General features: G+C 51.6%; 1 protein-coding gene across 1 annotated transcript in view; it reads right to left on the minus strand.

The window, feature by feature from the left end:
• Positions 1–12759, minus strand: part of DSCAML1 (DS cell adhesion molecule like 1) — a 364981-nt gene that overhangs the window by 30561 nt on the left and 321661 nt on the right. The window contains exons 16-19 of the mRNA XM_028834027.2: positions 11960–12030; positions 7024–7264; positions 3497–3643; positions 804–959 (exon numbers count right to left, since the gene is read on the minus strand). Coding sequence (XP_028689860.2) covers positions 804–959; positions 3497–3643; positions 7024–7264; positions 11960–12030 — 615 coding nt within the window. The remainder of the gene's footprint in view (positions 1–803; positions 960–3496; positions 3644–7023; positions 7265–11959; positions 12031–12759) is intronic.

Here is a 12759-nt window from a genome sequence, read left to right on the forward strand (position 1 = left end):
GGGAGAGCCTGGAGATTAAGCTGAGCTGGGAGCTGGTCCAGTCACCAGGCACTGGGCGACAATGGCAGCTTCTCCACCACGACTCCCAGCCTGAGTCACTTGTTTCAACACATTAAACCCTTCCAGTGCCTTCAGCCAAATTGTTTGGGTAGGATCTAGGCTCTGGGCCTCCATATCCCTCGAAAAAACTAAGGGCGAGTGGGGAAGAAGCCATCATGCCAAGGATGTCTTCTGCTTCTGTGCCCGCTGTGTGCCAGTCGCTTGTCACACCTCTTCCAGTAACAGGGCACCCGGCCCAGAGCGCCCACCTGTGACACAACTAAGTGATAGAGCTGGGACTGGGAGGGGAAGAAAGTGGCAGGGCTGGAGGCAGAAGCCCAGAGCCCACCTCTATGGGGTGACCACAAAGTCCATAACCCGGGATGTGCTGAGCGATGCTCCTGCTCCGCCCCAGCCCCAACATCTGTATCCAGAGGAAAGCAGGCTGAACGCGTCAGGGGAGCAGATGCCACAGAGAGAATGCCCTTGGGGTAGGGGGAGAGGGTTTCTCTGGCCTCTGATTCAATGCTTCAGAGAGCAGGTGTGTGTGGGGAGGCGGGGGGAGGTGCAGGGAGGTTCACGTTGCTTATCTGCTCATGCATGAATCCGAGAGCGTTTCCCCAGAGTCTTCAAGGCCACCCTCCAATGGCTCAAAGGGCAGGAGAAAGGACAGTACCCTGCTCTCACCCTGCCTCCTGGGGTGGGGTTGGGGGTGAGCAGTGGGCAGCAGGACCAGCCTGTCCCGAGGAGAGGCCTGGACTCACCGTCCTCCTTGGTCTGGATGTAGAGCACGCTGCTGCGCACACCGTCCCCAGCCTGGGTGTAGGCCAGCACCTGGACGCTGTAGTTGGTGAACTTCTCCATGCCCCGCAGCTCCACCCGCTCCCGTGTGGTGGTGATATTCTGCATCTCGCCCCACTCTGCCAGAGACCAGCAAACTCTGAGGGCCCAGCTCCATCAGGCTGCAGCCCCTGCTCCTACCCCTGCTGCCTAGGCTCTGCTCACACCTACTGCGCAGGCTCAGCCCTCAACTCCATGGAGGTGAGGACTAGAGGGCTTTTCACCTTGAGGTACCCAGGAGCAGATGTGGGCCACTGCCCCTAGGCCACGTCTCTCTAAGGGCCCAGTGAGGGCGAGCCACAGATGCTGGCCTGGACCCGGCCTCAGTTGACTTTGCACCAATTTCACCTTGACATGCTCTTTAAAACGCCTCTCTCTCCATCTCTCCAAGCAACATTTCTCCCTCCCGCTACCCAACTCCCTTCCCGTGGGAGAGCCTGGAGTGGCTTGGACCTGGATGGAGAAGGTCCCGTCCAGGAGGCACAGCTCAGCAGCCACTCCTCCTGCTGCCTAGCCCGCCTTGGGCCGCCAGACCTCCCTGGGTGGTTATCGACCTGAGGATGATGTGTGACAGGCTGAGGCTGCCTCTCCTGCCTCTGACTACTCCTGAGCCAGCACCCTGGACTCCCAGTTGGGTTAAGGGGTTGAGTGACCCATCTGCCTTCTCCCCACCGTTGGAGACACCCAGCCATTCACTGCACAGAAAGCCTGGGTGAGGCTGGTGGAGCCGATAGCCTCAGCCAGGAAGAGCTGGGACACTCCTGAGGCTTAGGGAGGACCCAACATCCCGGCCCTGCAAGGACCTTCTCATAGACTCTAAAGAGGAGCTTAGGGAGATGGTCCCACGAGGGCCAGAGTTGTAAGAGAAGGAAAAGGGACAGACTCTGGAGCCTCCCACTAGGACTGCTGGGCTTTCAGAAAGACAGGTCCAGTAACGGGCCGAGGACCAGCCTCGTAGACATGAGTTCCTGGAGACCCACCTCCCAGCACCTCGTGGATGGTCCAGGGCAGGCAAAAGGCCAAGGAAGAGGGCCTGGCCAGGGAAAGCAGTGCTGCCAGGATCCAGAGGATGAGAAGGCTGTGCCCAGCGTGAGAAGACTCCAGGTCAGTGCAGGAGGACCCCCCAGAGGCCGGAGCAGCAGTGCCTTCCTCTCCTGGAGTCAAAAACCAGGCTGGCCTGTCCAGGACTGGAGCCAGAGAAAGGGCAGGAAGAGGGCAGCATGGTCAAGTGTCCAGCTGGTCTTTGGGGATTGCCGAGGCCAATACATTCCTTAGGGGTTACGCTGGAGAAGCCCACAGGCTTGGAAAAGAGGAAGCGAGTTCTGGAAAACAGGGAACCACCCTTTACCTGGTTCCACACGAATATGAATGTAGTGAGGTCACATTGTGAGCAGCGTGGCCTGGCACTGCACAGCAAAAGAATTGGGGAGACCTTCAGGGAACTCAACCTGAGCTAGAGCCCTCTGCTTTTTGTGGGAGAGAGTGGAAGTGGCGGTGGGGAAAGATGCTTCCTACTGACAGTGTGTCTGGGCAGAGCGGAATCTGGATGGGAGAGGGGACCGTAGTAGCACTGGACAAATGACTGTGAGCTGGATTCCAAGGTCCGCCAGGAAAGAAGAGAGGGCCCAGGGGGCTGGGAGGCAGAAAGTGCAGGAGCCAGATTGGGGGCAAACTCATTTTAGTCCTTTGTGGTCTATTGAGATGACTAAGGCCTTCAGTGGAATGTTTCCATAATTTGGGACGCTGGTCCTCTGACCTGTGTGAGCTACAAGCCTCCAGGTCGCATGAAGGTCTGTGTACACCAGTGGCGGGAGCTTGGTGTGCCTGTAGGATGCTACTCAAACCTGTTTGCACATTCCAGGGCGAGGAAGACATTCAGAAGTTTGGGCCATCTTACTGGTTTCTCTCCATTTGCCATTCCTACCCCCCAGCTCCACTGTGCGCACCTCTCTGCCCTTCTCTGGGTCCTGGGCGGCTTGTTTGCACAGAAAACACGCCTTGCTGCATGCCTGGCTCCAGTTGGATTTGGCCAAGGGAGGCTCTCCCTGGGTTCTGGTAGCCCTGCTTCCTCCCTTTCCCCCTTGGCCTTAGGTGCTGCTGGCTTCCTGCTGATGCTCGTCCCAGGTGCCCACCCCCCTCCTCAGTCCCTTCATTAAATTCTTTGATTGCCCCATTTGAATGTACCGACTATTCCCCACTGGTATCTGACTCGAACAGCCATAAAGGCCTAATATCAACACGTGAAACTAGAAAAGCTCATCTGCCCCTTTCATGCCCCCAATACTTCCCCAAACACACACTGTTGTCTGGGAGTAGCTGGGTGTCTCCTTCCTACCCCTCACCAGAGATGCCACCCTGTGTACCACCACCCCCCTTGCCCCTGCCTCTGACCTCAGTTGAACACGGAGGTGTGCAAGTGAATCCCGAGCCCCTTCACTATCCCCTGGTCCCTATAGCCGTTATCGTCCTCTTGCAGCCTCCCCGTGTGGAGAAGAGGGGGCTGCACTTCCCCTTGCCATGCTGTGGGAGGATGCTTAGCTCTAACTACACCTGGGAGCAGACCCCACTGACCCTGCACCTCTCCCCTGAGGCCCAGCCATCATCCCAGCAGACTCACCCCCATCCACATAGAGGGACCAGAAGATGACCCGATAGCCTTTGAGGACGCCATTGAGGGTGCTGCGCGGGGGCTCCGACCAGGAGATGACGGCCACGTCAGAAGTGATGGACAGGGCCCGGACGTTCTCAGGGGGCTGGCTGGGCACTGCAGGGGGTCGGGGGAGAACCAAGGGTCCAGTCAGTCGTGGGTGTGAGTGACAGCACAGCAATTATGTCCCAGGCTGGATTCCATGGTCCAACCAGAGGAGCGTCCAGTTAGACAAGTGGAGGGACTCCTGACTCGCAGGTGCTGAGAGTGAGAGTTGGGGCAGGGAGGCCAGGAAGTGAACCGAGTTTCCTTTCCTGGAGATTGTGGCAGACAGAAATCTTTACAGACTTGGCTCCTTGTTCTCTGGGTAGCACATTCCTGGTTGTGGTTAAATCCTGGGGAAGAAGGTGATGAACTCTGGGCATGAGCCCCTGGGAATTCCCCAGTGGGCCACCACAGCCCAGGGAAATCCTGCTGTGATGAACGTGACAGACCCGGAAGGCCACCAAGCCAGCCCTGGAGGTGTCTGCAATGCGTCATCTCATCTGACGGCTGCCAGCCCCTCTGTGTCGTCTGACCAGGGGTCTGGGCCAAGGCCTGGTTCTAGGGACTCCTGTGTCCTTGTTCCAAGCTGAAGGGAAGGCAAAGAAGGGAAAAGGACTTCAGCTAACCCTGGTGCAGTAGAGGAGCTTCCACCGGGACCTCGGGACCTCTGGGACCATTAAACCTTTGCTCATGCCCTTGTACTCGAGCACACTAAAAGGCCTGGATGATGGGAAAACACTCTCTGAGACCAGTTTAGGTGCTTCTCCTGCCGGCCACGCTGTCCCTCTGAGAGCCACCTTTGAGTCTAAGCTGAGGCTCACCCTGGGGCACTGTGCAGCCTGCCCCTCCTGAGACGACAGGCCTCCGAAACCCTATCCCCCGGGATCCACCTCAGCTCGGGGGAACTCTGGTGGCACTTCCTGCTGGCATCCGAGGGCCAGGGACAAAGCGCAAGACGGAGTCTGGTTTGCTCCGAGTGGGAGAAAGGAGGCACAGACTGGCTGGAAGGTAATTAGATCCCATTGCCCCACAAGAGGCAACTCTAATTTTTATGAGCATTTAAATGATAATACATCATCCTAACGATTCTCTTTGAGAATGATTATTGTTTCATATTACTTAGGTGTAAAAATATAAGCACCATGTAATTAGGGACCCAGTGTAATAAACTAATACAGATCGTCCGTTCGAACAAAATGAAGGTAATATAATTATGGAAAAGACACTATTGCTAAAGCAGGGGCCCTTGAATACCCCAGGAGGAGTGCTAATATTGCCAGGAAACGATCAGGATCTGACAGGCTAACGAGGGCCTTAATTAAGTATGAAAAACTGCTGAGCAAATGCTACTGGAAACTTTCTTCTCCCCTCTCCCCCTTTGTTTTGAAAATGACTCCATAGCCCATGCTGATCTCTCCCTGTTGGAAATTCCAGGGGCCCCCACGAGGCAAGGGAGGTGGTGTTTGGACAGAGGCCAGAGGTGGGCCTGGCGGTGCATGGGAGCTTAGCGTTCGGTGGGGCAGGCTGGCCTCGGCTTGGGACGGCTGTTCCCTGGACACACCTTCCTAAAGTCTCCTGCATCTGCATCGCTTGTTCCTGCATCCAGCCTTGCTCCCAAGCAAAAGGGAGGCACAAGTTGAAGCAGGAAGGGTATGGATGGGATTCAGAGATTTTGATCCAGACTCTGTTATTTTCTGGATAGATGGTTCTGGATGAGTTAATCTCCTTGAGCCTTGGCCTCCCTGCATAGATAATGGTGCGACTCTTGGTGCTATGATTCCCAAAGGTGCTCCCTGGACAAGCAACATTGCCTGCGAACTTATTCGACATAATGCGTCCTTTTTTTCTTTTTAAGAGATGGGGTCTTACTGTATTACCCAGGCTGGACACCCGGCTTAGAAATGAACATTCTTGGCACCCACCTCAGACCTGCTGAAGCAGAAGCTCTGGGGGGTGGAGCCCAGCAACCTGCATTTCCCAGACCTCCAGGAGGCTCTGCTTTGTGCTCAGGGCTGAGAACCACGTGTTAGGCCACTGCTGAAATGAACACTCCTGGCACTAAGAGGAGACAAGCTGATCTTCCTCAACCCACCCAGGCCCGAGGCCAGCATCTCAGGGTGGGAGGGATGGAGAGGGATAGCGAGGGCCATGAGCTGAGGGTTTGGTTGCGGTGCGGCTCTCCTCCCTCCCGCTGGACTTCTCTGCCATGTGCCTCTTTCCTTCATTCAGTTCTCCCCTCTTCTCAGGCGCTCAATGCTCTGGGGCTATTGAAGTCGGCCCCATCTGAAAGCCCAGCTTTTGCTCCAGAATCATGAAATGAGAATCTCTGGGGTTGAAGCCTGGCATCAGTATTTTGAAAGTTCCCCAGATAATGCCAACTGGTGGCCATGTTAGGAACCATTGGTACGAGCGTATCTACTGTCAGGTGTTTCTGACCTCATGTGTCCCCCATCCCCTGGGTGCTGCATTTTCAGAGAGGGCGAGGTAGGCGGAGGGCATTGCTTCCTGTAAAGGAATGGCTCTCTAGTGGTGAAATGCTTGGTCTCCTGATGGGAATGGGGAAATGGCATTCTGCCCTCTAGACTATTGGTTTTGCTCTGTTGGGGCGGGGTGGGCAGGTTCTGACTCAGCGGGGCTTTAGTCTCAGACCCTAGTTTTGGGTTGGGGCATCAAGAAGGAAGATTGGAAGAATGCTCTGCTTCTTCTTTATTCTGCTCTCTAGGGGACAGAGGTCAGCCTGGCCCCGTCTCTGGGAGCATCAAGGGCCATGTCCTTTTTCTCAACCTGGTGCAGGCTCAGGTACCAGCTGGCATCTTCTCTGTGCTTGGAGTGTGGGCATGTTCCTGCTGCCTCCTAACCCTCTCCTCCTGGGCCCTTTGATGTACTAATCAGAGTGTGGGGTTCTCTCCAGTCATCGAAGAATGAAGACTTAAAAAGCTGGACTCTAAATCCTCTGCTGCATACACGTTAGGATCTCTTAACTCCTCAGCTCCATCTCAGGTAGATGGTGGACAGGTTCCAGGCTAGAACACAAAGGCAATTTGGCTCCTGCCCTTTTTCCAAGAAGTTGTAAAAGAGGAGAAATAGGACCAGGTGTAGAGGGAAGAGAGAGAGGGGTTAGGGTGCCAGGAAGAAGGAGGAAGGCCGAGGGAGAAGCGTGAATGGGGAGACAGGTGGACAGGCAAATTCTCAGACAGGCCAACAGGTCGACAGAGACCGGATGAGTAGAGCATCAGTCAAAAGGAAGAAGAGGCCCAATATGCTGAATGGCCCATGCATCCCTCAAGGAGCCAGTGGACAAGAGGAAATGGCTGGGATGCAAGGAGCCTGTGTGGAACACAGGACCAAGATGGGGCCCGGGGCAAATGGAGGGACCCACAAGCCCTCTCTGGCAGCTGTGGCTCTGCCCATGGCGGGGATCTGTGCCCACTCCCCTCTGCTTGGGCCCTCACCGTCCTCCAGAGTGGTGGCATTGATCTCGCTGGATGAGGGCCCCGTGCCAGCCCGATTGAAGGCCTGGACCACCACCCCATACTGGGCGAACTTCTTGAGGTTGTCCAGGGTGTAGACCTCGCTGTCCCCCGTGGCCTTCATCTCCACGATGCTGTACTGCCCGTTGCTGCCGGGGCTATTCTCTCTGTAGCCGATCTGGTAGCCCCGGATGACACCGTTCTGCAGCTCCTTCTTGGGTGCCTGTGAGCATGGGGAAGGGGTGGGGACAAAGAAATGGGACACTCTAAGATGATGCTCTTAAAACCAAAGTCAGATCATGTCATTCCTCTGCCCCAGCCCCTCTCAGAATGAAAGCCAAAGTCCTTACAATGGCTGCACCGCTCTGTGTGACCTGTGACTTCCCATTACCTCTCAGATCCCCTCCTGTGCCCCTCGCTTCCTGCGCCCCAGCACTCTGGCCTCTTTGGCCACATCCCCATCTCAGGGGAAACACTTCTCTCCTCTGCCGCGTCCTTGCTGAAATGCCTCTTCTGAATGAGGCCTTCCTTAGCTCCTTATGTAAGACAGCTCCCTGCCTCTCTCTGGCACTCCTTATTTTTCTTCCTGGTTTATTTTCCTCCACAGCACATAGCATCATCTGACAGTCTATAAATTCCACTTATGCATTAGTGAAATCTGCCTGTCTGCCCGCATTAGAACGGAAGCACCGTGAGGACGAGGAGTGTTACCTGCTTTGTTACTATTGCACTCTCCGTGTCTAGAATGGTGCCTAGCATACGATGGGCCCTCAATACATACTGAACGAATGAACGAATGAATGAATGAATAGGAATATCATTTGGCATGGGTTCAGGGGCCTGGGGAAAATAGAACAGCAGACAAAAAGTAATCAGATGGAGAAGGAGGTGAGCAATTAGTTTGATTAAAAAGAAAGAGTCCCGAGATACCACTTGACATCCATTAGGATGGCTCTTACAATAATGGAGAATAAGTGGTAGTGAGGATGGAGAAATGGGAACCCTGTACATTCCTGGTGGGAATGGAAAGAGGCGCAGCTACCGTGGAAAAGAGTTTGGCAGTTCCTCAAGAAGTTAAACATAGAATTACCATACCACCCAGCAATTCCTTTCCTAGGGTTTATGCCCCAAATAATTGAAAACAGGGATTCAGAGAGATACTTGTACACTCATGTTCAACGCAGCATTATCCAGAATAGCCAGAAGGTGGAAGTAACTGAAGCGTTCACCAGGAGATGAGTGGAGACGCAGAATACAATATTGCAATACAATGGGGTAGTACGCAGCCATGAAAGGGAGAGAGCACTACCATCTGTCACAACACGGATGAACCCGAAGACACTGCACTAAAAGAAATAGGCCAGACCCAAAAGGACAAAAACTACTGTCCGATTCCACTTAGGAGGTACTTAGAATAGTCAAAATCAGAGAGAAGGAAATAGGCTGGGAGCGGTGGCTCACGCCTGTAATCCCAGCACTTTGGGAGGCTGAGGTGGGTGGATCAACTGAGGTCAGAAGTTGGAGACCAGTCTGGCCAACACGGTGAAACCCCATCTCTACTAAAAATACAAACAATTAGCTGGGTTTGGTAGCACATGCCTGTAGTTCCAGCTACTCAGGAGGCTGAGGCAGGAGAATCGCTTGAACCGGGGAAGCGGAGGTTGCAGTGAGCCAAGATTGACAGAGCGAGACTCTGTCTCAACAAAACGGGGGTGGAATAGAGCTTTCATGGGGAGCTCATGTTTCGTGGGTACAGAATTTCAGTTGGAGAGGATGAAAAAGTTCTGGAAGTGCTAGTGGTGATGGTTGTACAACATTGTGAACGTGCATTGAACTGCACACTTAAACATGGTTCAAATGATAAATTTAAGTTATATGTATTTCATTAAAACTAAAGGAAAAAAGATCCCTGACTTTCACCTGGGTGCAGCCCCTGTGGGAACACTAAGACTGCATTGCCTCAGACACCATGGTCAGGGGCTGGGGAATGGTGAAGGCTGAGGCCCCGAATGAACCCTGGATGGAGGCACACAGATGGCAAGGACTTGGAGGTTAGAAGGGGGCTGGTGGGAATGAAGACTGAGCCCAGTCAGCCAGGAGAATGGAGAAACTCCACTGGCATCAGTCTGGGGCTGGAAAACACTCTCACCCCAGGCTCGAACCCTGATACACACCCAACCAGGTGCGCACGCACACACACACCTCAATATATCCATTCACACCCAGAACCAGGAGCATGTATCCAGACCCATCAAAGCAAACATCTTAGTCCACACCCCCACTCCCGACCAGATACATTGAGATCCACGAATAGAAATTGGCTCCTTTAATGACCGGGCCTGCCCATCTATAAATTGAGACAGAACATTCACCCCAAGTGCATTTAAAAACAGCTTGAATCAGGGTTTTAAAGACAATGAAGTTAATTTAAAAGCCCACCTTTTATTGTACTAAAAAATAGTGAGATCAAAAACAATTAAGTTAGTAAAACAGCCCTACTGTTTTTTTTTTCTAGTCAATGAATGTTTTAAATGAACTGCATTTTAAAGCTCACTGTTAACTCAACAAAATGAAGTTTTAAATTTAACATAATTGTTTTGAACTCACTAAATAGGTGTGTGTCTGTGTGTGTGTGTTTAATTGACTTGATTCTTTGTTGCTGCTTCAATATTTCTCTCTGCACTTGGACAGTCCTGCTTGCTGGTCTGCAAGTGGACACATTTTTACATTTGGGTCTTGTATCTACACATGTATGTCTATGCACACGTGCACACACACACACAGACACCCTTTATGGATATAAATGTATCTTCACATCGACACCCATTCTCACATTTCATGTAGGTATATCTATACTGACACACATTGAACATCATTATACTATGCCACAGATTGCCTACATGCCCAGAGCTATGTATACCATGATATATACCTGCATACGTGGCCACATCAGCATATACTGACAGGCCTCAGACAGGCATGCAGGCGCACCCCAATCCATCCATCCAGATAGATTCACATATTTATACAAATCTTCACAGATCCTTCCTCCCTCCTTCCTCTCTCTTTTTTTCTCTCCTTCTCCATCTCTTCTCTCTTTCTCTGTCCCCCGCCTCTCCAAAGAGCCACAGTCAGGATTTAAATCAATCTTAACAATATTTCTCTGGCATTAAGAAATCAATAGGGCTGATTGCAAATTTATGTCATAAAGCAAGGGCGATCCATCTCGTGGAAAGGGCCTTAAAATGAAGTGACTTATCTTCAAGTGAATCTTTATTTTTCATTAATCTGTTTCTCAATGTTAAAAAAAAAATCCCCTGAGAAGTCAGTCCAAAATTTATTGACCATCTGGTTCATTCTGAAGTTCTAACTTTCTAATCAATTTTATTTTTCATTATGAGACTTTGGAGAAATAAATCTGATTCCAAATTTTTATCGACCTGTGGGTCAGAGCTTTGTAGCCCGACGTTTCAGTATTTTACATATTTATTCATCCCTGCCCCCACCTCCTGGCTGCCTTGGAGTATTTCTAGGATACAGGTCCACAGCCAGGACACAGCCAAGAGTTTGGGATTGGATGCCAGGCCTCACCCCAATTTCTGAGGAGAGCCCTGGAACCCAGATCTGAATCTGGAGAGGAACCCTGGCTCCAGGTATCCACTAGGTGGGCTGCCTCCAGGAAGGACCAACCGCCCAGCCCTACCTCACTTTCTTCTTGGTCATGCCTCTGGGAGGGAAGGAACTGGGCTGCTGCTATGTGTGTGAGTGTGAGTGTGTGTGCACATGGTCTTAGGAAAAATATCACCAGGTCCTTCTGAATCCCTCTCATTCTCAAGTCTACCTTTCTAAAGAGCCCAGAAGAAGGACTCAAGCACCTGGGCTTTTCCTATAAGGAGAAGAGTCAGAAAGTCACCACGGATAACTGGTCCCTAATGAAGACAGGCAGCCCCCGAGCCCCACTGTTAAGATGGGAAAGCTCCAGGAAGAACACAGACAGCCCTGAGAATGCTCTATGATCCACAGCCCTGTGCAGTGGCTGTGGAGGGAAGGCTGACTGGGGCTGCAGACACTGTGTTGCAGTCCCAGCTCTGTCTCTGCTAGGCAGACCATCTCACGTCTTGTCTCCATGGCGTCCTCTGGTGGAAGGGGATAAAAGTGCCTTCTCTCGCTGCTCCCCAGGAATGAGGAGAGGGTCAGATAAGTTGGTAAAGAGAAAGCACTTGGAGACTGGAGGATGTAGTGAGACAGGAAGTCCCTGGATTGCCAGCCCTTCTGTGCCCCTGGAGGGGTTTGGTGGTAGGGCCAGAAGCTGCTCAAGGAAGCATTTCTGAGTCCTGCGCAAGGTCATTCTGTTCTGTTTCCCTGCCCAGCTGTGGAATCTCCCCTAAGATTTTCTTTAAGTGACAGATGCTTCAGTCACCCCCTCTATATTTCACAGGTCTTTGCCCTTAGAAACGGCTGTAGCACATAGCACATACTGGTCTCTTTTCTCCACAGTCCCCCCACCCTCAGAGGTAGGGAGGGCAGTTACTTTCATCCTGATGTTAGAGAGGAGGAACTTGGCATAGAATCAAATCTACTTCCAACCTTATTACAACATGTGGGGTTTGGAGGATGGGCCAGCACGGCTGAGGAACCATCTTCCCTCCTTGGCACTGCAAGTTTTTCATTCCACCCCAGGCAGAGACTCCCATCAGAGAACCAGGGAGGAGAGGGAAGTGGGGGTTATTGGGCCGGGGTGACCTGCCCTTTGCCTCCCTCTCCTTCTACCCCTCAAATCTCACTAGGTTTAGTGACAAAACAGGCCTGAGCATCATATAAGACTGGAGACTAGCAAGCCTGCTGGGAGCTTCCATCCTGGATTGAGGAGAGAGGAGGCAAGGGGGCATTCCAGGGGAGATCCCTTAGACACACTTACCTTCCAGGTCACCTGGATGCTCTGTGAAGTCACTGGCTGCAAGGTAACGTCCATGGGGGGCCCATCAGGAGCTGAGCAGGGTAGGGAGGAGGAGAAACATTACAAGTCAAGACCTGGAAGAGGAAGGGGTTTTATGTTCCCACACCCATTCTCCTGAGCAGGAGGGCTCCTGGGGAGAAGACTAAGCGCAGATGCAGATAGCAGAGAACTTTTGTTTGAGTTCCCCTGAAAGTATCTAGGGTTTCAATTTCCTCTTCATTCTCCATAATTTGCTGAAAATATAGCAAACAATGATAATAAGATACTACTGTACATGCAGTAGGATGGCAAAAGTTTTTAAAAGTTGAAGAGTATGAAGTGTCTACTTCATACAAGAATGTCTAGTGGCAGGAACTCTTATCCTCTGATCATGGGAGAGAAAATTGGTATAACACTTTAGAAAACATTCTAGCATTTTTTGTTAAGGGTAGAAGTATTTCCCTGTTTGATGACTCTGTAATTCTACAACTGTTTATATCCCCTAGAGAAACTCATGAACCGGTACACTAGCATACAAGAATGCTTATAGCAGCATTTTTGTAATAGCTCCAAGCTACAAACAACCTAAATGTCCATCTACAGTAGAATGGACAAACCCACTGTGGTATAGTCATATAATGGAATACTATACAGCACTGAAAAAGCATAGCTATGCTAATGATATGAATGAAGCTTGCAAAAGTAATATTGATCAAAACAAGCAAGATACAGAAGAATATATGAAGTATGATGTCATGAATACATTCTACTGGAAAATAGGG

The sequence above is a fragment of the Macaca mulatta genome, chromosome 14 (genome assembly GCF_049350105.2).
Source record: "Macaca mulatta isolate MMU2019108-1 chromosome 14, T2T-MMU8v2.0, whole genome shotgun sequence".
Lineage (NCBI taxonomy): Eukaryota > Metazoa > Chordata > Mammalia > Primates > Cercopithecidae > Macaca > Macaca mulatta.